General features: G+C 45.1%; 3 protein-coding genes and 1 non-coding gene across 4 annotated transcripts in view; 3 read left to right on the top strand and 1 right to left on the bottom strand.

Annotated features, from left to right (window-relative positions):
* gpc4 (glypican 4) overlaps positions 1 to 11,338 on the top strand; it is a 51,016-nt gene extending 39,678 nt beyond the window's left edge. Inside the window, exons 3-9 of the mRNA XM_039012440.1 lie at positions 4,014 to 4,411; positions 5,994 to 6,159; positions 6,499 to 6,629; positions 6,785 to 6,931; positions 7,071 to 7,195; positions 7,419 to 7,591; positions 9,607 to 11,338. Of these exons, the coding sequence (XP_038868368.1) occupies positions 4,014 to 4,411; positions 5,994 to 6,159; positions 6,499 to 6,629; positions 6,785 to 6,931; positions 7,071 to 7,195; positions 7,419 to 7,591; positions 9,607 to 9,830 (1,364 nt within the window). The 3' untranslated portion in view covers positions 9,831 to 11,338. The remainder of the gene's footprint in view (positions 1 to 4,013; positions 4,412 to 5,993; positions 6,160 to 6,498; positions 6,630 to 6,784; positions 6,932 to 7,070; positions 7,196 to 7,418; positions 7,592 to 9,606) is intronic.
* Positions 11,339 to 15,110: 3,772 nt separating this feature from the next.
* Positions 15,111 to 15,183, bottom strand: trnaf-gaa. The gene has a single exon. It is a non-coding gene; the product is annotated as a tRNA-Phe (tRNA).
* Positions 15,184 to 15,462: 279 nt separating this feature from the next.
* hs6st2 (heparan sulfate 6-O-sulfotransferase 2) lies at positions 15,463 to 21,734 on the top strand. The gene is made up of 2 exons (XM_039012439.1): positions 15,463 to 16,367; positions 19,914 to 21,734. The coding sequence occupies exons 1-2, from the start codon at positions 15,799 to 15,801 to the stop codon at positions 20,788 to 20,790; spliced, it is 1,446 nt and encodes a 481-aa protein (XP_038868367.1). The 5' UTR covers positions 15,463 to 15,798; the 3' UTR covers positions 20,791 to 21,734.
* An 833-nt stretch (positions 21,735 to 22,567) lies between these two features.
* The window catches only part of mbnl3 (muscleblind-like splicing regulator 3), a 95,970-nt gene continuing 91,693 nt past the window's right edge, over positions 22,568 to 26,844 (top strand). Inside the window, exon 1 of the mRNA XM_039012438.1 lies at positions 22,568 to 22,880. The gene's annotated coding sequence lies outside the window, so the exon portion shown is untranslated. The remainder of the gene's footprint in view (positions 22,881 to 26,844) is intronic.

Raw genomic sequence — 26,844 nt, 5'->3', positions numbered from 1 at the left:
GAGGGGTGAAGGGGGGTGTATGGTGCCGCGCATGAGAGAGGGGTGAAGGGGGGTGTATGGTGCCGCACATGAGAGAGGGGTGAAGGGGGGTGTATGGTGCCGCGCATGAGAGAGAGGTGAAGGGGGGTGTATGGTGCCGCACATGAGAAAGGGGTGAAGGGGGGTGTATGGTGCTGCGCATGAGAGAGGGGTGAAGGGGGGGTGTATGGTGCCGCGCATGAGAGAGGGGTGAAGGGGGGGTGTATGGTGCCGCGCATGAGAGAGGGGTGAAGGGGGGGGTGTATGGTGCCGCGCATGAGAGAGGGGTGAAGGGGGGTGTATGGTGCCGCGCATGAGAGAGGGGTGAAGGGGGGTGTATGGTGCCGCACATGAGAGAGGGGTGAAGGGGGGTGTATGGTGCCGCGCATGAGAGAGAGGTGAAGGGGGGTGTATGGTGCCGCACATGAGAAAGGGGTGAAGGGGGGTGTATGGTGCTGCGCATGAGAGAGGGGTGAAGGGGGGGTGTATGGTGCTGCGCATGAGAGAGGGGTGAAGGGGGGGTGTATGGTGCCGCGCATGAGAGGGGTGAAGGGGGGGGTGTATGGTGCCGCGCATGAGAGAGGGGTGAAGGGGGGGTGTATGGTGCCGCGCATGAGAGAGGGGTGAAGGGGGGTGTATGGTGCCGCGCATGAGAGAGGGGTGAAGGGGGGTGTATGGTGCCGCGCATGAGAGAGGGGTGAAGGGGGGTGTATGGTGCCGCGCATGAGAGAGGGGTGAAGGGGGGTGTATGATGCCGCGCATGAGAGAGGGGTGAAGGGGGGTGTATGGTGCCGCGCATGAGAGAGGGGTGAAGGGGGGTGTATGGTGCCGCGCATGAGAAAGGGGTGAAGGGGGGTGTATGGTGCCGCACATGAGAGAGAGAGGTGAAGCATTTTGCAGTGAGTCTGGAATTCTCATTTTGTTCAGATTAAGAAAGTGGTGGTAGCAGGGGGGGTTCGTGGGAGAGGGGTGTTGGATTATTTTGGGGGTGGGGGGGTGATGGACATTCCTTAGGATGAAGTAGGTCATTGTTCCCCGTCTCTACTGAAGAGAGCCTTCTGAAGGAACTGACCAACTGAAAGCATTGGAGGGAGAGAGCGAGAGAGGGGGGACAGGTCCCTATATGGAAAGGGAGGAAGGGGGAGCAGTAATCCTATTGAAAATGCCTCTGAAGGACAGACCAAGAGGAGCAGGGAGAAAGGAAAACGAATGGAATGTGACAACAGAAAAATGCCATTGGTGGTCAGTCTGAAGCAGCTTGATGTGGAGAGACGTTTCTGTTGAATGGCAGTGAATTTACAGGAACCAGGCAACCACCTCTCCCATATTCAGCCTCTCTCTCTCTCTCTCCCGCTAACAAACTTTAACTCCACCTTTCATCCCCCCTCACTCTTTTCTTTCTCTTCCTCCCTTTCCAACCGTTTCTCTTCCCATACAACCATTCCCATAGTGTTTTTATTTTTTTCTGCTGAGGGATTTTATGTGCTATTCCTGCTGTTGGGACACTGTGCTATTCCTGCTGTTGGGACACTGTGCTATTCCTGCTGTTGGGACACTGTGCTATTCCTGCTGTTGGGACACTGCTGTGAAGGGAAACCAGTACATACAGGACAATGTCAAATGAAATAAACATCCATCTGTTTTGATCATAACCCCTCTGATTTTCAACCCTATTGGCAGCTACAGGAGGACTGGTCCCAAATGGAACCCTATTCCCTGTATAGTGCACTATGGGCCTTGGTCAAAAGCGTACTATATAACCTCTTTTTTGCCTTTCGTGAACTAGCACTTGACCTTTTCCCCTTTCTACCTCTGACTTTGCTGATAGTACGCACATTTCTTCCTCAATTAAGTAGCTATGACTTGAGATGTGGTGGTTCCACCCCGCTGCCTTATGATAAATTCTCAAACTAAGTTGCTCTGGATAAGAGCGTCTGCTAGATAACAATGTATAGGGAATAGGGTGCCATTTTGGACGCAAGTCAGGTTTTCTATAGCCTGGAGCTGTGCATTCTGGGAGTGCTGTGCAGACCTAAATCTGTTTCTCTGGAGTACTGTTCTAATGACAGTCAGACACACTGCCAAAAACATTATGGAGGAGACGTTCAATCTGGTTGTGGAAATGTACAATAGGACAGGGGTTTTCAAACTGGGGTTAGCGGCCATTCAAGGCAAATGCCCGTTTGATTTTGTTAAAATGTTTGAGCAGAGGAACACAGCATTAGCCATGGTAAAATGCATAGAATTGTAGGAAATTAACAATCTTTATTTTGATCTAGCGCTAACATTTTCAGTCTATTTACATTTGTCGTTTAGCAGACACTCTTATACAGAGGGACTTAGTTTGTGCATTCATCTTAAGACAGCTAAGTGCGACAACCACATCTCAGTCATAGCATATTTTTCCTCAAACTCAGTGGCTCTTTGCTTGACATTATGGTAAAATCAAAAGAAATCAGCCAAGACCTCTGAAAAAAAATTGTAGACCTTCACAAGTCTGGTTCATCCTTGGGAGCAATTTCCAAATGCCTGAAGGTACCACATTGATCTGTACCAACAATAGTACGCAAGTATAAACACCATGGGACCACGCAGTCGTCATACCACTCAGGAAGGAGACTCGTTCTGTCTCCTAGAGATGAATGTACTTTGGTGCGAAAAGTGCAAATCAATCCCAGAACAACAGCAAAGGACCTTGTGCAGATGCTGGAGGAAACGGGTACAAAAGTATCTATATCCACAGTAAAATGAGTCCTATATCGACATAACCTGAAAGGCCACTCAGCAAGGAAGAAGCCACTGCTCAAAAAACGCTATAATAAAGCAAGACTACGGTTTGCAAATGCACATGGGGATAAAGATTGTACTTTTTGTAGAAATGTCCTCTGGTCTGATGAAACAAAAATAGAACTGTTTGGCCATAATGACCATCGTTATGTTGGAGGAAAAAGGGGGACGCTTGCAAGCCGAAGAACACCATCCCAACCGTGAAGCACGGGGGTTGCAGCATCATGTTGTCGGTTTGCTTTGCTGCAGGAGGGACTGGTGCACTTGACAAAATAGATGGCATCATGAGGAGGAAAATGATGTGGATATATTGAAGCAACATCTCAAGACATCAGTCAGGAAGTTAAAGCTTGGTCGTAAATGGGTCTTCCAAATGGACAATGACCCCAATCATACTTCCAATGTTGTGGCAAAATGGCTTAAGGACAACAAAGTCAAGGTATTGGAGTGGCCATCACAAAGCCCTGACCTCAATCCTATAGAACATTTGTCGGCAGAAATGAAAAAGCATGTGCGAGCAAGGAGGCCTACAAACCTGACTCAGTTACACCAGCTCTGTCAGGAGGAATGGGCCAAAATTCACCCAACTTATTGTGGGAAGCTTGTGGAAACATTTGACCCAGGTTAAACAATGTAAAAGCAATGCTACCAAATACTAATTGAGTGTATGTAAACTTCTGACCCACTGGGAATGTGATGAAAGAAATAAAAGCTGAAATAAATAATTCTCTACTATTATTCTGACATTTCACATTCTTAAAATAAAGTGTTGATACTAACTGACCTAAAACAGGGATTTTACTGGGATTAAATGTCAGGAATTGTGAGAAACTGAGTTTAAATGTATTTGGCTAAGGTGTATGTAAACTTCCGACTTCAACTGTATGTTTGTTTTTTAGATGCACAGATATAAATAGAATACATAGTTTCAATCTCTGGCAGAGTAAATATGGTATTAAGATGAGGGTTGATTAAAATCTGCTCCCCCTTCCATCCACATGTTCTGGAAGATTTACAAAGCCATTATCTATCACGCTGAGAATGCCAAAAATGACATTTCCTCAATATCATATCACCTCATAATAACCTCTGTTAATATTCTATTGGGTTCACAAATATAGCCTATCATTACAAAACTGTGATGTTGATATTCAAAGTCTTAGCTATGCGCTATTGTCAGACTTACACCCTCTCTTTCCTGTCTGCAGAGTTCTTCCGCGAGTTACTGGACAACGCGGAGCGCTCGCTCAACGACATGTTCGTGCGCACATACGGCAAGATGTATGTGCAGAACGCCGAGCTATTCAAGCACTTCTTCCAGGAGCTGAAGCGCTACTACGTGTCAGGCAGCGGCGTGGTCAACCTGGACTCCATGCTGTCTGACTTCTGGGAAGACCTCCTGGAGAGGATGTTCCGATTGGTCAACGTCCAGTACGAGTTCAGCGACGCCTACATGGAGTGCGTCAGCCGGCACACCGAGCAGCTAAAACCGTTTGGCGACGTGCCACGCAAGCTCCGCCTCCAGCTGACACGGGCCTTCGTGGCGGCGCGCACCTTTACCCGCGGCCTGGCGCTCATGCCCGAGGTGGTCAACAAGGTCTCCACGGTAAGAGGGATGTTAGTGCGTAGTATTACATATACAGTGCTTTCAAAAAGTATTCACACCCCTTGACTTTTTCAACATTTTGTGGTTAGACGGAATTTAAAATGCATTGCATTGAGATTTTGTATCACTGATCTACACACAATACCCCATAATCCTGTTTACAATAAGGCACTAAAGTAAAACTGCAAAAAATGTGGCAAAGAAAGGAACTTTCCGTCCTGAATACAAAGCGTTATGTTTGGGGAAAATCCAACACATCACTCAGTACCATGCTTCATATTTTCAAGCATAGTGGTGGCTACATCATGTTATGGGTATGCTTGTCATCGGCAAGGACTAGGGAGTTTTTTTTTTTAGGATAAAAAATAAAACGAATGGCGCTAAGCACAGGAAAAATCCTATAGGGAAACTTGGTTGTCTGCTTTCCAACAGACACTGGAGATGAATTCACCTTTCAGCAGGACAATAACCTAAAATACAAGGCCATATATACACAGGAGTTGCTTACCAAGATGACATGGAATGTTCCTGAGTGGCTAGTTACAGTTTTGACATATTGGCTTCAAAATCTATGGCAAGACTTGAAAAGGGTTGTCTAGCAATGATCAACGACCAACTTGACAGAGCTTGAAGAATTTTTGAAATGGTAATGTACAAATGTTGTACAAATATTGTACAATCCATGTGTGCAAAGCTCTTAGTCTTACCTAGAAAGACTCACAGGTGTAATCACTGCCAAATGTGCTTCTACAAAGTATTGAATTGGGTGTGATACTTAGATTTCTGAATTTCATTTTCAATAAATTGGCTAAATTGTCTAAACATTTTTTCACTTTGTCATTATGTTGTGTAGATGGGTGAGAGGAAAAAAATCTGTCATCCATTTTGAATTTAGGCTGTAAATCAACAAAATGTGGAATACATATGAAGACTCTCTGAAGGCCCTGTGTATTAGTTGCATTATAGCATCTCTGTGATGGGAGACGCTGGTTCAGTGTCACGTAGGAACCAGGGAGGATGTTGAGAAGTAGCATGAAGTGCCCTTAAAGCCTCCTGTGTAGAGAGATTTGGTCTGGTCTGGCTGTGGTTATCTGTAGCCTTGGTCAGTGTTCTCATGCACTGAACAGCTGGTTTAAACCCCTAAATAGACAAACATTCCCATACCTGGTTCCCAGAATAACAACCTGTAATGTTTGACCAGGTGTGGGGAGTTCAGGTGAACATTTCTTCCTCACCCTCCTGTGTTTTCTAACCTCTGTGGAAAGCAGGTGGCATTTGGGACACTGTCTGAATGGGAGTTCAAGATTCCATAATGGTACTGTTTTGTTGTTAGGTGTGTGTGAAGAGAGGACATGATAGGTTTATAGCAGTTTTGGAAGTGACTCATTAATGATAAGATACTGCACATTGGACTTTCACTATAAATCACATTGTGGGATTTGAGTAATAATTTGATATGTTGTGTATATAGGTTTAGTGTCCTGCCTGTTGGTTTAAGAAAAGGATCAGTTCATTCACCTCATTGAAACGTAGTGACCAATGCATAGGAGTATAAACTCCTTACTCCCTCTTTCCCCCTCAGGTCAATGCGTCCCCTAGCTGTGTGCGGGCAGCCATGAAGATGATGTACTGTCCCTACTGTTCTGGCCAGATTGCCCTCAAGCCGTGTCAGAACTACTGTTTCAATGTGATGCGTGGCTGTCTGGCCAACCAGGCTGATCTCGACACCGAGTGGAACAACTTCCTGGGTAAGGGCTTCCATATCCAACAAGGAAAAGCTCACTATGCTGTGTGTTAGTCTTCTGCCACGCTGTCCCTCACTGGGGTGCCTCTGGTGCCTGCTACCCCCTCTCTGTGTGGCAGCTTTACTGGGCCTTATTTTGGGCGCCTTGTTAAATCCTCTTAGGATCAAAACACTGACACTGCTGTGTGCTTCCCCCTGCTGGTAGAAACAAGCCAAATCGCCCCATAGTGAAAATGGCCGAAAGAATCTAGGCCTCAAAAAGATTATAGTGCTTCTTTAATTCCCAGAAGTATTTACTTAGGGTGTCGTTGTTTTCATTGTGACTGAGTTGTCTGATTCTCAGATGCAATGTTGAGTCTGGCTGAGAGGTTGGAGGGGCCCTTCAACTTCGAGTCTGTCATGGATCCCATTGACGTCAAGATCTCTGAGGCCATCATGAACATGCAGGAGAACAGCATGCAGGTGTCACAGAAGGTGAGTCACTTCCTGTCTGTGACTGTTTTCTGCATTCCCCTGTCTCTCTGTCTGGTAGCCCTCCCGTCTCTGTCTGGTAGCCCTCCCGTCTCTGTCTGGTAGCCCCGCCCGTCTGTCTCTGTACATGCCGCTCACTCTACTCTCCACCTCTTCAGGTGTTTCAGGGGTGTGGTCAGCCTCAGCCAGGTAAAGGCTTCCGGTCCCGTCGCTCAGTCAAGGAGACAGGATTCACCGGTCGCTTCCGTCCCTACAGCCCCGATGCACGTCCCACCACAGCTGCTGGCACCAGCCTGGACAGACTGGTAAGTCTTCGTCAGACATCGGGTCCAACCAGCAGCCTCAACACAAGTTTTTACGTGAGAAGCAAAAGTCCAAAGTCTTTCAAATGGACATAGTATAAATGTGTGATCCATCTCTGTTTGCCTGCCTCCTTCTACCCAGACGACGGATGTGAAGAAGAAGCTGAAGCATGCTAAGAAGTTCTGGTCCACGCTGCCAGAGACCGTGTGTGTTGGAGAGAGGATCACGTCTGGGGATGACTGTTGGAATGGAACAGCAAAGAGCAGGTTAGTTTGGCAGGTTGTTTTCTCAGGTCACTCCCTTGACACAGACACCAATCAACATTTTTTGCGTACCAAATGGGACCCTATTCCCTATTTAGTGCACTACTTTTGACTAGGGCCCGTAGGGATGGAGCCACTCACTCTAAAGGCATAAAGTAAGGTTGCTGCAGAACGAATTAGTGTGTCCTGTAGGATCTCCCCATTCACGCACACCCTTCTTCCCTAGGTACGAGTCTGTTGTTATGGGCAACGGATTGGCCAATCAGGTGTCCAACCCAGATGTGGAAGTGGACATCACAAAGCCAGACCTGGTGATTCGCAGTCAGATCGCAGTGTTAAAGGAAATGACTAGCTGGCTGAAGGCCGCCCACAGCGGCAACGACATCTCCAGCGACCAAGGTGAGGATGGTAAACCCTAACAGATTAACTGACTGAGGCCTATTAACCACACCTCTCCAGAGAACTCGACTTGACCACGTCACCACAATAATGCATGCACTACTGAGGTAAAAGGCTGTGTGTTGTCTTCTGAACGGTCAGATAGCTAGCAAGAAGCTGTGTTGACGTGTTTTGACTCTTGTCACGTCTATGCTAATTTGGAAAAAATTTGCAAGCTAGCTAACCAACAACTGTAACAATGTACAGGTAAATGATCAAATAAAGGAAACGCATGAGTAAATGAGGGATACAAATTATATTGAAAGCAGGTGCTTCCACACAGGTGTGGAGTAACATCCCACTTAGGTTCATGTATAAAAATGTTGAGCAAGCCCAATTGCCCATTAATTTTAGCTACCATGTCTGGATGGAGAGATCTGTGACTTTGAAAGAGGGGTGATTTGTTGGGGAACGTTTAGCAGAAGCTTCAGTGACGAAGACTGATCAACACTGATGTAAACCATATGCCGTGGCTGTCTATCACCAGATATCAACCCTATGGGAGATTCTGGAGCGGTGCCTGAGAGAGTGTTTTACACCACCATCAACAAAACACCAAATGATGGAATTTCTTGTGGAAGAATGGTGTCGCATTCCTCCAATAGAGTTCCAGACCCTTGTAGAATCTATGACAAGGTGCATTGAAGCTGTTCTGGCCCGTGGTGGCCCAACGCCCTATTAAGACACTATGTTGGTGCTTACTGGGCAAATGTATTTATTTTTTCAATAAACATTTGCAGACTAAGCTTACACAAATTGGCAATAATCATTTGATTGTAAGCCCACCCAGTCTGTTTTTACCTCCTAGTTGCGTAGTGCACACGCAGTGGTTTTGTTGGTAAACACCCCACCTGTCTATAGATGAGAAGAATATCTAGGCCAGATAATGTATTCAGTTTGCCTACGAATGCCTCACTGTGAGAAGGAACCTTAGATGACTAATGCCTCCCTGTGTGAGAAGGAACCTTAGATGACTAATGCCTCCCTGTGTGAGAAGGAACCTTAGATGACTAATGCCTCCCTGTGTGAGAAGGAACCTTAGATGACTAATGCCTCCCTGTGTGAGAAGGTACCTTAGATGACTAATGCCTCCCTGTGTGAGAAGGAACCTTAGATGACTAATGCCTCCCTGTGTGAGAAGGAACCTTAGATGACTAATGCCTCCCTGTGTGAGAAGGAACCTTAGATGACTAATGCCTCCCTGTGTGAGAAGGAACCTTAGATGACTAATGCCTCCCTGTGTGAGAAGGAACCTTAGATGACTAATGCCTCCCTGTGTGAGAAGGAACCTTAGATGACTAATGCCTCCCTGTGTGAGAAGGTACCTTAGATGACTAATGCCTCCCTGTGTGAGAAGGAACCTTAGATGACTAATGCCTCCCTGTGTGAGAAGGTACCTTGGATGAGTAATGCCTCACTGTGAGAAGGTACCTTGGATGAGTAATGCCTCACTGTGAGAAGGTACCTTGGATGACTAATGTCTCCCTGTGAGAGGTACCTTGGATGACTAATGCCTCCCTGTGAGAGGAACCTTGGATGACTAATGCCTCCCTGTGAGAGGAACCTTGGATGACTAATGCCTCCCTGTGAGAGGAACCTTGGATGACTAATGCCTCCCTGTGAGAGAAGGAACCTTGGATGACTAATGCCTCCCTGTGAGAGAAGGAACCTTGGATGACTAATGCCTCCCTGTGAGAGAAGGAACCTTCGATGACATTTAGACACTTTTTTTATCCAAAGGGACTTAGTCATGCGTGCGTAAAGCTTTTACGTCTGGGTCGTCCCGGAAATCAAACACACTATCTTGGCGTTGCAAGCGCCATACTCTACCAACTCAGCTACCGTTCAAAATGTTACAACAGACTTGATCACTTCTCTTTTCATCCCCGAATGCTGTTTCTAGTCCTGAGTTCATGGCCTCCATCAACCTGCTCTCTCTCTCGCTCTCTCTCGCTCTCTCTCGCTCTCTGTTCCAGATGAGGACGGTAGCGGAGGAGAGGAGAGTGGCAGCGGCTGTGACTCTCCGTCCTGTGAGGTGGACCGGGACATCTACTTCTCCACCACAGCCACCCCCATCAACCCCCGCGTAGTCAAGGTGGTGCACCAGGACACGAGTGGCGTAGTCCGTGTGGCACACAGGAGCATGGCACTGGCACTCAGTGCGCTTGTCCTGGCCCTGCTCGCCCCCCACTGGAGATAAAACTGCCGAGGGAAGGAAAGGGAGAGAGCGCCAGAGAGAAGAGGGGAAAAACTGTCAGAGATACTTTATAAAAGACTGCCTTCAGGACCTCGGTCTGCCCGCCATCTTTGGGGGGGGCGGGGGCTCTGGAGTTATTAATATTATAATAACTTCACTTTTAATTTTGTTTTTATAAAAATGGACATCAAGTGTACAGCGATACGATTTTCTTCCAAAATGTTCACTTTTTTTATTTTTATTAGCATTTTGTCCCGATTAACTGATTGGCCCCTTGAAGCTAGGATCTCCACCGCCACATCACCGACAGTGTTTTCAGTTCTACCATTATTCACATTTTAGTTGTTGTCCAAGTGAGTGTTAGTGTCTTACAGATATCTCAATTGGAACCCGGGATTGTGTGTGTGTGCGCACGTTTTGTAGTGTGCCTGTGTGTCTGAGTGCTTTTCATTATAACAATATGCTCTCTATTCACAAATGCATTTCCCTTATCAAGAGAGCAACTAATGAACAATGTTTCTGGTTTGTGTGAGTGTGCTTCCTTTTCTTTTTAAAGATATAGTGGCCGTATCGTCAGGCTGGCCAGGGATGAATGTGTATGAAAACATTGAAATGGAAATCTTGGTCACATGTTGAAGCTTCAGACTGGCTCACACAGCTGAAAGTACAAGAGACTGGTAGCTCTGTGGGAAAACACTGAGAGAAGTTACAGGGCTGATGGTTTGGTAGGAGGTGGAACTAGCTGGTGAGGGGTTCTCTGGGTTTCTGTGTGCCCAGGTGTGTATCCATCACATCCTAAACTACACTCTAAACCAGTCCACTGAGATCATACCGCATGTGTTCTCTGAATCATCATCATTATAAACTAGCTGTGTTGGATGTATGGGGGAAGTCTTGATATAGGTTACAAGGGAATGCTGGAGACTTGACAGGAGGGGCTCCCTCTCCCTGGCATTCCCCCTATAGAAGGCAGAGCTGACGGGTGTCCTGGGGCAGTAACTCTGCACAGTCAGTCTGACATGAAAAAATGTGATCTTGGCAGGGAGTGGCTTGTATGTTCAACATCTTTTAGATATAGCAGAAAAGAGAAACTAAGACACAATTGAGTGACTTTGTGAATTGAATTGGAGATGAGGGAAACGTGGAGACTGAGTATGATAAAATTGGAACACAGGGTTTTACGTGGAGGTAGTGTTCACATTTTTTGTAATAAAGATATGTATTAGGTACTACAATGAATTGTACTGTTAGTTGTAGGAGCTGGTGGTCTGTGTGCACAGATTGTTTTGGGGTGCTTGTTTGCACCCCATACAGACATTTACCTCTACTTTCATTAGATCTGTCTGACGTGTCCCCCCTTGCATCCAATAATTTCAACTGTTTGCAACTAAAGTTGATACATTCTGTCTTGCATGGAAAATGAAACCTTGGTACGTTAGTAACTACTTAATGATCATGAAAAACTGTTGTTTTCTGGGAATTCTCAAATCAATCAATTGTATCCGTTGTCAGCAGAAGTACTTTTCTGTCTCTCCAGACAGAACGGTGTACCTGAGTTTGTGTTGAATTGGATAACTGACAAGCACAATATGTTTGAATTCACATCACCTAAAAGTTTCACCTCACATTATCCACTGGTTGCTTTTGTACAGTAAATTATTTAATTGCATGTTTATTTTAAAGCATTTACAAACATGCATTCAAAAAATACAGTATTCAGAATGTATTGATATATTGTGTAGATGAAAAGATATTCATAATTTTACAAATTAACTGAAGGTATTGGTTTCAGATTTCCTATTTTACATTTGAATTCTGTTAAGAAAAAAACAGACTTGCATATTGCAGTCTGTCAAGTCTTCTAAGGTGATTGGCTGATGTATGGTGGTGATGCCTGGACACGGCTGTTCGCTCAAGACCTTTTGTGCCTCTTGTGCCCCCATGGTGCTGGACACATTTCTGCACTAAACCCCTAATGCCCCCAAGGATTACGCCTGGCCGGCCGCCAGAACTTGGAAGGAATCCCTGAGGACATTTGGGGCTTGAGGACAGGAAATTGTGATGACATGCAGCAAAAACATCTATGCAGCCTTTGCAGAGGAAATATCTATACGGCCCTTCCACACTCAACTTGCAGTCTTTTAATAATGTTTCTGTCATCAAATTATTTTTTTCAATCTCAAATGGTAAATGTGGGGCAGTAATGGCAAATGTCTGCTTGAGGGCCATGGCCGCAGATCTTCCTGTAGGCACGGCAGCAGGTGTGTTGGTCTAGCTTATAGTACCATAGGGGTTCTCCTTTTTTATGATCCATGGAACAACCTCAGGTGTGTCTGAAATGGCACCCTATACTTAACACAGTGCACTGTGGGCCCTGGTCAAAAGAAGTGCATTATGTAGGGAATGGGGTGTCATTTCAGACGCAGCCTGATAGTTGAGGAGATGGATACAGTGCCTTGCAAAAGTATTCATCCCCCTTGGCGTTAATCCTATTTTGTTGCATTACAACCTGTAATTTAAATGTTTTTTTTTATTTAGATTTCATGTAATGGACATACACAAAATAATCCAAATTGGTGAAGTGAAATGATGATATCTTGTTTAAAAAAATTATATAAAATAAAAAATGGTAAAGTAGTGCTTATGTATTCACCCCCTTTGCTACAAAGCCTCGAAATAAGCTCTGGTGCAACCAATTACCTTCAGAAGTCACATAATTATTTAGATTGCACACAGGTGGACTTTATTTAAGTGTCACATGATCTCAGTAGATATACACTTGTTCCGAAATGTCCCAGAGTCTGCAACACCACCTGTGCAAGCGGCACCATGAAGACCAAGGAGCTCGCCAAACAGGTCAGGGACAAAGTTGTGAAGTACAGATCAGGGTTGGGTTATAATTTTTTTTAGTAAACTTTGAACATCCCACAGCGCACCATTAAATCCATTATTAAAAATGTAAAGAATATGGCACCATAACAAACCTGCCAAGAGAGGGCCGCCCACCAAAACTCATGGACCAGGCAAGGAATCAGAGGCAACAAAGAGACCAAAGATAACCCTGAATGAGCTGCAAAGCTCCACAGCGGAGATTGGAGTATCTGTCCATAGGACCACTTTAAGCCGTACACTCCACAGAGCTGGCCTTTACGGAAGAGTGGCCAGAAAAAAGCCATTACTTAAAGAAAAAAATAAGCAAACACGTTTGGTGTTCGCCACAAGGCATGTGGGAGACTCCAAACATATTGAAGAAGGTACTCTGGTCAGATTAGACAAATTTAGCTTTTTGGCCATCAAGGAAAATGCTATGTCTGGCACAAACCCAACACCTCTCATCACCCGAGAAAACCATCCCCACAGTGAAGCATGGTGGTGGCATGCTGTGGGTATGTTTTTCATTGGCAGGGACTGGGAAACTGGTCAGAATTGAAGGAATGATGGATGGCGCTAAATACAGGGAAATTCTTGAGAGAAACCTGTTTCCAGAGATTTGAGACTGGGACGGAGATTCACCTTCCAGCAGGACAGTGACCCTAATTCTACTGCTAAAGCAACACTCGAGTGGTTTAAGGGGAATCATTTAAATGTCTTGGAATGGCCTAGTCTAAGCCCAGACCTCAATCCAATTGAGAATCTGTGGTATGACTTAAAGATTGCTGTACACCAGCGGAACCCATCCAACTTGAAGGAGCTGGAGCAGTTTTGCCTTGAATAATGGGCAAAAATCCCAGTGGCTAGATCTGCCAAGCTTATAGAGACACCCCAAGAGACTTGCAGCTGTAATTGCTTCAAAAGGTGGGTCTACAAAGTATTGACTTTGGGGGGTGAATAGTTATGCACGCTCTAGTTTTGTTTTTTTGTCATTTCTTTTTTTAAACTCAATAAAACATATTTTGCATCTTCAAATTGGTAGGCATGTTGTGTAAATCAAATGATACAACCTAGAATTAAAATAACTTTTTGGGGGGTTTGTAAGGCAACAAAATAGGAAAAATGCAAAGGGCGGTGAATACTTTCGCAAGCCACTCTATATGACGGCACACCCCATCGGTCTTCGGCCCACCAGAACAGCATGGAGTCATCTTTGAGGACTGAGGAGTCTGTGTGTCCCAATTGACACACTTGTTCCCTATGGCCCCTGGTCAAAAGTAGTGCACTACATAGGGAATAGGGTGTCATTTGGGATTCATATGAGTGACAAAGTAATATGTAAATGAGCAGCCATTTTAGATGTCTCAAAGAGGCCATAACAATCCATGTTTTTACTTCTGAGTATCTCCTAAATGTTATGAGAAAAACAAGATGAGATAGATGCTAAATTGTAAAAGAAAAGGTGTCGTAAACATTTCCTAGTCTTGTTGAAATAAAGACTGCAGATATTTAAATGGTCTTGAATGGTTTATATTCTGAATTACTGACATTTACATGATGGTCCTCTAAATTTATATTCTGAATTACTGACATTTACATGATGGTCTTCTAAATACTAGGTAGGTTTACCCTAAAGATGAAACATTACCTTTTAAAAATATGCATTTCAACAAATGAACCTTTGCAACGAAGAAGCATATGCTCTCTGAAAAATGCAGATATTGTGTCTCCCCCCCATGTTGACTCCAACGCTTCCCACAGTTGTGTCAAGTTGGCTGGATGTCCTTTGGGTGGTGGACCATTCTTCATACACATGGGAAACTGTTAAGCCTGAAAAACCCAGCAGTGTTACAGTTCTTGACAGAAACTGGTGTGGCTGGCACCTACTACATACCCTTTTTCAAAGGCACTTAAATATTTTATCTTGCCCATTCACCCTCTGACTGGCACACATTACACAATCTATGTCTCAAGGCTTAATCCTTTAACCTGAACAAGTGACATCAATGGGATCATAGCTTTCACCTGGATTCACCTGGTCAGTCCATATCATGGAAATGTTCTTAATTGTTTTGTACACAGTGTGTGGTTCTTTGTCTGTAGGACTCAGATTAAACCCATTAGACTTTTTATGAGTATTCAATAATGCACATGCCTTTCTGTATTTAGAGACTACAGGTATTGTCTCTACTCCTTCACAAAGAGAGTAGATAATTCCTCTGGAAATTTCTGAAAAGCTGTGGTGCCTACCGTAACCTTCCAACATCAGTAGGCCTACATTGTATAGAAAAAGGAAACACGTTGACTATAAAATATTTTATTTTAGTATTTGGTTCTCAACCCGTGGCACATAGAATATCCCAATGGTATGCGAGCACTGCAGCCTTCAAATTCATTCAAAATGTAAAGACCTGCCGAAACCCGGGATCGAACCAGGGACCTTTAGATCTTCAGTCTAACGCTCTCCCAACTGAGCTATTTCGGCGGTATATAGAGGGTGACGGGAAAGCTTTATGTACCTAGGAGTCAAGATAACGCCTCTATAGTTCTGGATACTTTGACATGCGGATGTTGTATGCATCTACAAAGTCATGAAATCACAATATCAAATCTGGCCAGCATGGTACAGATACATATTTATGGATTGGCCAATATATACAGTCATTGATTGGCTCACATCAGAGAACCTCCGCCCATGTATGTAAGTTCCGTCATTTCACGAGCCTCAGCCAACGCAGGGGATTCTGGGAAGACCGTTTAGGGATCGGGAACATGATGATGGAAGGGGACTCTAAGCACCTAATTGTTGGTGGGAAACACAAAATCCGTAATGCTTTCGTGACATACAAGCAGGCTTCTGTGAGAGGTACATGTTTTCACGTCTGTAACATAATTATTTCGTGAAACATCAAAAGCCCTCTCTGTTTGTATGCGAATGTTGTGTGGCTAGCTTAGCCTGGTTACTTGTTCCGCTAGCTTGTCATTGTTTTTGTTAACGAAGTGAAAGCAATAAAGCTAGAAAGCAGTGTTTGCCCCCAACCAAGGCAGGGCCCAGTGGGTCAGACTGCTTGAGTAATGCGGTTTAGTTTCTCTCGGGAAGATGGATGAAAGGTCCACCAACCACCACCGGCTCTTGATTGCCCTGGTGATAAGCTTGCTCTTTGGCGTGATTGTGCTTCAGTACCTTTGTCCTAGCTCCGATTGCCAACTGTTGCACCTAGGATCATTGGCCTCCAACTCGGGCAGCAATGCCATCGGGTCCCAGGGAAACGACATTGGCCTCAGTGGACAGGACACATACGTCGCTGAGGACTGTGCCCTAGCCCGTTTTATTCCCCGCTTCAATTTCACTTCTGCAGACCTCAGTCGACTCGTAGACTTCAATATCCAGGGAGATGATGTTATTGTTTTTCTACACATCCAGAAGACAGGGGGTACAACATTTGGTCGACATTTAGTGCGTAATATTCAACTCGAGAGGCCTTGTGAGTGTCATGTTGGCCAAAAGAAATGCACCTGTTACCGGCCAGGTAAAAGGGAAACGTGGCTTTTCTCCCGGTTCTCCACTGGCTGGAGCTGTGGTCTTCACGCGGACTGGACCGAGCTGACCAACTGCGTGCCGTCTCTCATGAACACGCGCGAGCCCCCCAAGAAGCCTACAGTTCCCAGGTAAGAGTGTCACTCAGAGAACTGGATTTGAAATTACTTGTGGACAACAATTTCAGTTTGTTCAGTATCTTGTTCCTAAATTGAATTCACATCTAATATTTTATTATGTATGATCAATCAGAGACAAATACATCCATGCTTCTCTAGGGTTGAAAGGGATTCTGGTCTGGTTAAGCTGGGTCAATAGCTGTTCATCTTGAGCTGCAGAGAGTCCCAAATTACCCCCTATTCCCATTTATAGTGCACTGGTTTTGATCAGAGGCCCTGTTCAAAAGTAGGTCACTTTATAGGAAATAGGGTGCCATTTGACTTAGACTCATTGAGACCATTGCGTTGGTTATTATTACAGTTATATTACAGAGGTGCTGAATTCAAAACAAGTCTAAAGACAAATGAACTGACCTAGGTATCTTTCTCTCTCTTCACTCTGTTCTGTCTGTCTCTCTGTTCTGTATGTCTCTCTGTTCACTCTGTTCTGTCTGTCTCTCTGTATTGTTCTGTCTCTCTGTTCTGTATGTCTCTCTCTTCACTCTTCTGTCTGTCTCTCTGTATTGTTCTGTCTCTCTGTTCACTCTGTTCTGTCTGTCTCTCTGTATTGTTCTGTCTCTCTGTATTGTTCTGTCTCTCTCTTCACTCTGTTCTGTCTGTCTCTCTGTATTGTTCTGTCTCTCTGTTCTGTATGTCTCTCTCTTCACTCTGTTCTGTCTGTCTCTCTGTATTGTTCTGTCTCTCTGTATTGTTCTGTCTCTCTCTTCACTCTGTTCTGTCTGTCTCTCTGTTCTGTATGTCTCTCTCTTCACTCTGTTCTGTCTGTCTCTCTGTATTGTTCTGTCTCTCTGTTCACTCTGTTCTGTCTGTCTCTCTGTATTGTTCTGTCTCTCTGTATTGTTCTGTCTCTCTCTTCACTCTGTTCTGTCTGTCTCGCTGTATTGTTCTGTCTCTCTGTTCTGTATGTCTCTCTGTTCACTCTGTTCTGTCTGTCTCTCTGTATTGTTCTGTCTCTCTGTTCTGTATGTCTCTCTCTTCACTCTGTTCTGTCTGTCTCTCTGTATTGTTCTGTCTCTCTGTTCTGTCTGTCTCTCTGTATTGTTCTGTCTCTCTGTTCTGTATGTCTCTCTGTATTGTTCTGTCTCTCTGTTCTGTCTGTCTCTCTGTATTGTTCTGTCTCTCTGTTCTGTATGTCTCTCTCTTCACTCTGTTCTGTCTGTCTCTCTGTTCTGTATGTCTCTCTCTTCACTCTGTTCTGTCTGTCTCTGTTCTGTATGTCTCTCTGTTCACTCTGTTCTGTCTGTCTCTCTGTATTGTTCTGTCTCTCTGTTCTGTATGTCTCTCTGTTCACTCTGTTCTGTCTGTCTCTCTGTTCTGTATGTCTCTCTCTTCACTCTGTTCTGTCTGTCTCTCTGTTCTGTCTGTCTCTCTGTATTGTTCTGTCTCTCTGTTCTGTATGTCTCTCTGTATTGTTCTGTCTCTCTGTTCTGTCTGTCTCTCTGTATTGTTCTGTCTCTCTGTTCTGTATGTCTCTCTCTTCACTCTGTTCTGTCTGTCTCTCTGTTCTGTATGTCTCTCTCTTCACTCTGTTCTGTCTGTCTCTCTGTTCTGTATGTCTCTCTCTTCACTCTGTTCTGTCTGTCTCTCTGTATTGTTCTGTCTCTCTGTTCTGTCTGTCTCTCTGTATTGTTCTGTCTCTCTGTTCTGTATGTCTCTCTGTATTGTTCTGTCTCTCTGTTCTGTCTGTCTCTCTGTATTGTTCTGTCTCTCTGTTCTGTATGTCTCTCTCTTCACTCTGTTCTGTCTGTCTCTCTGTTCTGTATGTCTCTCTCTTCACTCTGTTCTGTCTGTCTCTCTGTTCTGTATGTCTCTCTCTTCACTCTGTTCTGTCTGTCTCTCTGTATTGTTCTGTCTCTCTGTTCTGTATGTCTCTCTGTTCACTCTGTTCTGTATGTCTCTCTCTTCACTCTGTTCTGTCTGTCTCTCTGTTCTGTATGTCTCTCTCTTCACTCTGTTCTGTCTGTCTCTCTGTTCTGTATGTCTCTCTCTTCACTCTGTTCTGTCTGTCTCGCTGTATTGTTCTGTCTCTCTGTTCTGTATGTCTCTCTGTTCACTCTGTTCTGTCTGTCTCTCTGTATTGTTCTGTCTCTCTGTTCTGTATGTCTCTCTCTTCACTCTGTTCTGTCTGTCTCTCTGTATTGTTCTGTCTCTCTGTTCTCTGTCTCTCTGTATTGTTCTGTCTCTCTGTTCTGTATGTCTCTCTGTATTGTTCTGTCTCTCTGTTCTGTCTGTCTCTCTGTATTGTTCTGTCTCTCTGTTCTGTATGTCTCTCTCTTCACTCTGTTCTGTCTGTCTCTCTGTTCTGTATGTCTCTCTCTTCACTCTGTTCTGTCTGTCTCTCTGTTCTGTATGTCTCTCTGTTCACTCTGTTCTGTCTGTCTCTCTGTATTGTTCTGTCTCTCTGTTCTGTATGTCTCTCTGTTCACTCTGTTCTGTCTGTCTCTCTGTTCTGTATGTCTCTCTCTTCACTCTGTTCTGTCTGTCTCTCTGTATTGTTCTGTCTCTCTGTTCTGTCTGTCTCTCTGTATTGTTCTGTCTCTCTGTTCTGTATGTCTCTCTGTATTGTTCTGTCTCTCTGTTCTGTCTGTCTCTCTGTATTGTTCTGTCTCTCTGTTCTGTATGTCTCTCTCTTCACTCTGTTCTGTCTGTCTCTCTGTTCTGTATGTCTCTCTCTTCACTCTGTTCTGTCTGTCTCTCTGTATTGTTCTGTCTCTCTGTTCTGTATGTCTCTCTCTTCACTCTGTTCTGTCTGTCTCTCTGTATTGTTCTGTCTCTCTGTTCTGTATGTCTCTCTCTTCACTCTGTTCTGTCTGTCTCTCTGTTCTGTATGTCTCTCTCTTCACTCTGTTCTGTCTGTCTCTCTGTTCTGTATGTCTCTCTGTTCACTCTGTTCTGTCTGTCTCTCTGTATTGTTCTGTCTCTCTGTTCTGTATGTCTCTCTGTTCACTCTGTTCTGTCTGTCTCTCTGTTCTGTATGTCTCTCTCTTCACTCTGTTCTGTATGTCTCTCTCTTCACTCTGTTCTGTCTGTCTCTCTGTTCTGTATGTCTCTCTCTTCACTCTGTTCTGTCTGTCTCTCTGTTCTGTATGTCTCTCTGTTCACTCTGTTCTGTCTGTCTCTCTGTATTGTTCTGTCTCTCTGTTCTGTATGTCTCTCTCTTCACTCTGTTCTGTCTGTCTCTCTGTTCTGTATGTCTCTCTCTTCACTCTGTTCTGTCTGTCTCTCTGTTCTGTATGTCTCTCTCTTCACTCTGTTCTGTCTGTCTCTCTGTATTGTTCTGTCTCTCTGTTCTGTATGTCTCTCTCTTCACTCTGTTCTGTCTGTCTCTCTGTATTGTTCTGTCTCTCTGTTCTGTATGTCTCTCTCTTCACTCTGTTCTGTCTGTCTCTCTGTATTGTTCTGTCTCTCTGTTCTGTATGTCTCTCTGTTCACTCTGTTCTGTCTGTCTCTCTGTTCTGTCTGTCTGTCTCTATATTCTATTTGTCTGCTGTTCCTCAGCCGGAACTACTACTACATCACCATCCTGCGTGACCCGGTGTGGCGCTACCTGAGCGAGTGGCGGCACGTGCAGCGCGGTGCCACCTGGAAGGCCTCCCTGCACGTGTGTGACGGGCGCGCCCCCACGCTGGCTGAGCTGCCCAGCTGCTACCCCGGGGATGACTGGTCCGGCTGCTCCCTGCAGGAGTTCATGGACTGCCCCTACAACCTGGCCAACAACCGGCAGGTCCGCATGCTGGCAGACCTCAGCCTGGTGGGCTGCTACAATGTCTCGGCCATGAGCGAGGACGAGCGCTGGGCTGTGTTATTAGAGAGTGCCAAGCGGAACCTGCGGGGCATGGCCTTCTTCGGCCTGACAGAGTACCAGAGGAAAACCCAGTACCTGTTTGAGAGGACCTTCCACCTGGCGTTCATCGCCCCCTTCACCCAGCTCAACGGCACGCGGGCGGCCAGCGTAGAGGTTGTGCCTGAGACGCAGCTCCGGATCCGCCAGCTGAACCAATGGGATGAGGAGCTGTACGAGTATGCCCGCGACCTGTTACTCCAGCGGTTCCAGGTGGCCCGGCAGCAGGAGAGGAAACAGGCCAGGGAGAGGAGGCAGCAGAAGAGGAGAAGGCTCAGAGGGAAGCTGGGGTCAACAAGGCTGGGGATGGGGAGGCCGGTGGCCGAGTGGCCCAGCGATAAGCCCCAGTGGACAGAGACTCAGACTGGGGAGGCGATCACCACCCACCTACGAACACCCTCCCCAGAAAGGAAGCATCAGAAGAGGGGAGGTGGAGAGCCTGTGGAGGCTGAGGTGCAGCTGCCAGACTGGTGGGGTCTGGAGGAGAACAGCACCATTGAGGACTACATGGATAATGTGGAACAGTGGCGGTAGTAGTGAGAGGACCAAGTTGGAGAAAGAGGGAATGGTTGAGCCTTGTCTATACAGACATTATGGGCGCTTCCTGCAAATGTGCACTTCTTCACGTCCCTTTATGGATTTGAAATGAAATGACTGGTATTAGAAAAAGGTGTTTTTAACCATGTCTACACCAATCCAATGCTATATGAGGGTAGTAGTGAACAAATGCACACTTCAGGAACAAGGAGATATGGGATATACACATTCTCAAAACTCTCCACTAACAGTGTACAGCTCCCTTTAGCCTGCATCCCAACCTTTAGTCCATGGACACTTCTCCGTTTAGCAAAACGTGCTTATTTTCCTTAAATGTAATTTGTTTTTGTGTACTTCACTAACCCACATTGTGGTCATGACATTTCATAGAGAAAATCCAGGGCTCGTCCCAATTGGCACCCTATTCCCTAATATAGTGCACTTCTTTTGACTAGAACCCCGGTCAAAAGCTGTGCACTACATAGAGAATAGAGTACCAATTGGGACAGGGTGACCACCAATACCATGCACCTCTCAATTGCCCAAGCCTTCTGATGAAACCTTACGGTTCTCGTGCAGGAATGTTGGTTATATACCAGGGAGGGGAAATATTTTCCCTGATAGTCATTTTGATATTGATTTTCTAAGCACATTTTTGTAATGGGTTTTGTTTCAAAGAGAATAAGCTATGTTTTTTTCCCCTTGATGTGTTTGTATTCATATTATGCCACTATTTTTATGTAGGTAAAGCTGTTGAATGATTTGTCTGATGACATGCAGCTCACAAATGACTGAGAAAGACTTGAAGTGACCGAAGAAGAAAGAAAAAAAATTCTCACTAAATGAGATTTTAATAATTACCTCAATCAGTAGCACAGTATACTCACTTATTTTTGTGCTGTCCTTGTCTCCTCTTTTGTATATAAAAGAAAAAATATTCACTGGTGTCATGTCTTGTAACTGATACACCAGGTAGAGTGTGTTGGTATGTCCACATCCTTACTACACATGTAGCCTACACACCTGTCTCTGGTGGGTACAAATGTGTAGTTGCCAGCCAGGTCACGATTGGACCGTCATTATAATCCAGTGCTGTCCCTTCGTTCCCCTCTCTCTGTTGCTCCAGCAGGTGGTGCCAAATCTGTGTCACCACAACTGTCGCCACTGAAAATGTAATCTCTAGGTTTCTGGTGAATCTGGTCTAGTCTAAATGATAATCCCTTTCTGTGTGAATTATACTTTGGGTGTATTACTTTATAATTGTGCATAGGAGTGATTGGATAGAAATCTGAATGTTGCACATGCTACAATAACAGCACACCAATGATCCATAGTGCTCCTCTACCTGCAGCATACATAGGTACTAGATTTACAGGTAGGTTTATCCCTAGTTGTGTCTGGTACATTTTTACAGGTGAGTCATTATCATAAATGAAAGAATATTGTGATCTATATTAGAGGCTGTTATGACGGTGGCTACCCTGTAATACCATTTAGGACATGAAGCAGTATACCTGAGATTGTGGACCATGACATTCGGTAAAGTAGGTTTACCAAAATGTAAAGGGTAGAGACAAAAGGACAGTACCTGAAGTGACCCATCCAGTTACCGCCCTCTTACCGCGGATAACACAGTCTAATGGGATTCCCCTAAAATGGAGGCAATGCACGGCTCTTCGGCAATGCGTAATACCAAACAACACTTTTCTCCTGAACTCCTCCCTTCTGCTTTTGCCCTCCCTCGATTTTTACCTCGCCCTCCTCTGGTCTAGCTTGTCTCTCTGCTTTTTATTTAGCCAGCTACCAAGTTGCGACATTTCACTTCACGCCGCTTCATCGTTTTGTTTCCCCGCATAATATTTTGGGATAAATGCACGACGTATCGTTTTTTAAACTGTTATCATATATGTAAGTGATTCGATTTTTCCAGCACTATTAACATTCGCTCTAAGTATGGCGTATTCAGAATTGGTAAAATAATTATCTTATCGTGACATGAACATTTATTTAGCATGCTGTAATAAGTAAGAAGACAACGTGTTGAAGACAGGATTAGGCTATTTATCAGACCTACCGAGCGTGCACAGGTAAGAACACTAATGCATGACTGCTGTCGCAGTTGACTTTCACCTGGCGTCTTGCCTTACTAATTGCGCATGTTGGTGCGTGTAAATAAGCTTGTAACAACACATCTATTGGAAGTTAGTAAATATGTATCACATGGATAGCCAACATTTGAATAAACTGTCTCTTTGCCTGTTGTTGGGTAGTTTACAATAGCAATAGTAGGCGAGGTTACGCATAGAATACAGAGTGATGATGTCATAACATTTCACGTCTGACAATTTTTAGGCCTAGTCCATATGGTGATGCATTTAGGCTACCAACATAATCATTTTCAGGTCTGTCGCTCTTCAAGACACTCACAGTATGCCACAGTTATCGATTCTGTCGCGTCGGTAATACAGGAAGCAAATCTCACAACCGTTTCTAATGCGGAAATGTTGAAGAGCTCGCCAGTTTAACTGGAAATTAGTAACATCTGGTTTGTTCAGGTCGTTCAGCCATTCCTATGGGGGAAATTAATGGAGAAAGAATGGGGTTTTGGGATAAACGCCGAAATAAGGTTTGAGGTTAACAGAAGTTTAGGAGATCTTAAAGTTTTTTTTCTGTATAAACTCTGCTAATCCTGTGTTTACCACAGACCATATTTTCGGTGTTTATCCCCAAAAAACATTCATAGGCTTTGGCCAACAAGCCATGTGGAGTTAGCCTCCATTAGGATAAGGGTGCAACTGCAGCCTGTAATTTGGGGCGTTCCAGCATCTGCAGGAACCCCTCTTTATATGTCTATTGGTCAATTTTTAAGCTACATGACTCCAGTACATAGGCAGGGGCACTTTAGTACAGTAGATGGTGGTAATGCACCATAACGTTGGATGCCAACTGCCGATAAATCCCACAGTAGAAGAAGAGGCTGGGGCGAAAATGGTAGCTAGCTATAGCTAGTGTCTTTTGCCCCTCCTGTCGGACACTGTTATCCCACCGTTCTGTTAACGACGGTGAGGGCAGGTGATCGGCAGGCAAGAGCGAAGAAGACTGTGTGCTAACTTAGCCAACTAGTCTTAAGGAGGTGCGACACCATGTGCTAGCTAACTAACTAGCAAGCTAGCAAGCACACGGTGTCACCCCCACCTCCCACCTGCTGTGTACCGGAGTAGCTAGACACCGATAGGCAGTGTACTTCGACCCCACTTGTCAGGCACTGTTTTATTCGGAACAGAGTGTAACCGATGTGAAATGGCTAGCTAGTTAGCGGTGGTGCGCGCTAATAGCGGTTCAATCAATGACGTCACTCACTTTGAGACCTTGGAAGTAGTGGTTCCCCTTGCTCTGCAAGGGCCGCGGCTTTTGTGGAGCGATGGGTAACGATGCTTCGTGGGTGACTGTTGTTGATGTGTGCAGAGGGTCCCTGGTTCGCGCCCGGGTCGGGGCGAGGGGACGGACTAAAGTTAAACTGTTACAAGAGCAGGCGGGAGGTGGGGGTGACGCCGTGTGCTAGCTAACTAGCAAGCTATCACACGGTGTTGCTAACTAGCAAGCTAGCACCCGGTGTCCCTTCCGCCTGCTGTACTAGCGGGAGGCAGGAGCGACCGGTAGACAGTGTCCTTTGCCCTCGCCTATCGGGCATTGTTTTCCCGCAGTTCTGTTAACGACGGTGAGGGCAGGTGTTCGGCAGGCGGGAGTGAAGTACACTGTCTACCACCGGTGTCTCCTCCTGCTAGGTAGTAACAGCAGGCTGGGATGAAACAAACTCAGATAACACTTTTATTTCCATTTTGACCCACATTCAGAATTGTCACACAAGCACGAAGATGGTGTACTCGAGGGGGGTCGTTCATGCAGGAACCAATGGGATGCTCGAGGGGGGGTGTTATGCCCACATGCAGGTCAATTTGCGGGTTGCAGTTGCACACTATTTGTCCGTTAGTGCCAACAACAAGACGCTACGTCTTCTTGGCCTGTAATTCCACTCCATCCAAGTGCATGTCACTCTTTTGAAGAACTGCATAATTTATATGTCTATCGAATTGCAAATCACTATGCCTATTTGAACACTTTTTGGAATGATAATGTGGCCTGGGGGACTAGATGCTTCCGGCCTGGGGGACTAGATGGTTCTGGCCTAGGGGACTAGATGGTTCCGGCCTGGGGGACTAGATGGTTCCTGCCTGGGGTCTAGATGGTTCCAGCCTGGGGGACTAGATGGTTCCTGGCCTGGGAGACTAGAGACTAGATGGTCCCGGCCTGGGGGGCTAGATGTTCCTGGCCTGGGGGACTAGATGTTCCTGGCCTGGGAGATTAGATAGTTCTGGCCTGGGGGACTAGATGTTCCTGGCCTGGGGGACTAGATAGTTCTGGCCTGGGGGACTAGATGGTCCTGGCCTGGGAGACTAGATGGTGCTGGCCTGGGGGACTAGTAGGAGAAGTTGTTCCTTATAGTGCTGGCCTTGGAGCTTTTCTTATTCCAATCATAACCTGTTATCAGACCTCATCCAATACACTATGCCTACTACGTCCCAAATGACACCCTATTTCCTATGTAGTGCACTACTTGGGCCATGTCAAAGGTAACTCTACGTAGGGAACATGGTGCCATTTGGTTTGAATGCGATAAACAGAACATTACATTAATATACTGGCTGTCTCAGGTCACCACAGTAGTTCTGTCGGTTAAACCAGGTGACTAAACCAGTTTCCTTTTATCTTTGCCAAGTGGCATTCCACCCAGTGGAGTGAAGTTCCCCCCTTATTTTCTGAAATAGGAACGGGGGGGGGGTCTGCAGATAAGGGGTCACATCAAAGTCAATAGGGCTATAACACACCATAACCCCACACTTAAATATGCTGTTTTCACTCACTCAACATCAGTGCATATGCTTTTGCAAATCGATGCCATTGCCTTGCCTCATTTAACAGCATGGCGAGTCTAGACTGGTTTATGTGCTCTCTCTCTCTCCGCAGTGGACTCTGCACCCGTCTAGCTATTTTTATTTTTTACTCCATATTAACACAGGTAACCGCTGCACCACACACACAGTGAGGTTACTGTATTCTAACTGCACTCCTACACAACCTGTCCTCATTTCCCCTCTACACAACCAACCAGGTCCCTGCTCAGCTGCCCCAGACTCTGCCCAGTACCTAGTATTTTCATGGTGCAAATTAAACATTATACTGATAAAGCAACAGCATAAAAAAATCACCAAATGTTATGCAGGCTATATGAAATGGATTAATCCATAATATCTGCTAATGCTCAGCCAGCTCACAGGTAGTAAATATCCATTATCTGACTGTGAGGGTTTGGATAAAGGTATAGGTTAATAACATAAAAACCCCTGTAAAAAGACAGACTTTTGTAGGCATCCAAATCAAATCAGTAATTCTTCCATGCAAACCTGTTTCCTTGTTAACTCCATTACATGTCATGCTTTACATTTCAGTATGTGGTACATTATGTTATTCCTTGAGTCCACTAATATGTCATTTATGAGTGTAGCCTATGCGTCTGTGTACATGCCAGTTACATGTGTGTGTCCTGTATAGTGTATGTTTTTGTGTAAGTGTCCATATACAGGGCCTTCAGAAACTATTCATACCTCTTGAATTATTCCACATTTTGTTGTATTACAGCCTGAATTCAAAATTGATTAAATATGTTTTACCCTCACCCATCTACAAGCAATACCCCATAATGACAAAGTGAAAACATGTTTTTAGAAAATTTTGCAAATTTATTGAAAATGTAACATACATATCTCGCTTACATAAGTATTCACACCCCTGAGTCAATACATGTTAGAATCACCCAGCGATTACAGCTGTGAGTCTTTCCGGGTAAGTCTCTAAGAGCTTCTCACACCTGGATTGTACAATATTAGCAAATTAGCTTTAGCGCAATGACTGGAAGTCTATGGATATCTGCAGATACCCATAGACTTCCAGTCATTGCATGCTCGCAGATACCCATAGACCTTCAGTCATTGT

Source organism: Salvelinus namaycush, chromosome 17 (assembly GCF_016432855.1).
Source record: "Salvelinus namaycush isolate Seneca chromosome 17, SaNama_1.0, whole genome shotgun sequence".
NCBI classification, from domain to species: Eukaryota; Metazoa; Chordata; class Actinopteri; order Salmoniformes; family Salmonidae; genus Salvelinus; species Salvelinus namaycush.
The sequence above is the reverse complement of the archived record's forward strand: the minus strand, read 5'-3'. Positions and strand labels throughout refer to the sequence as shown.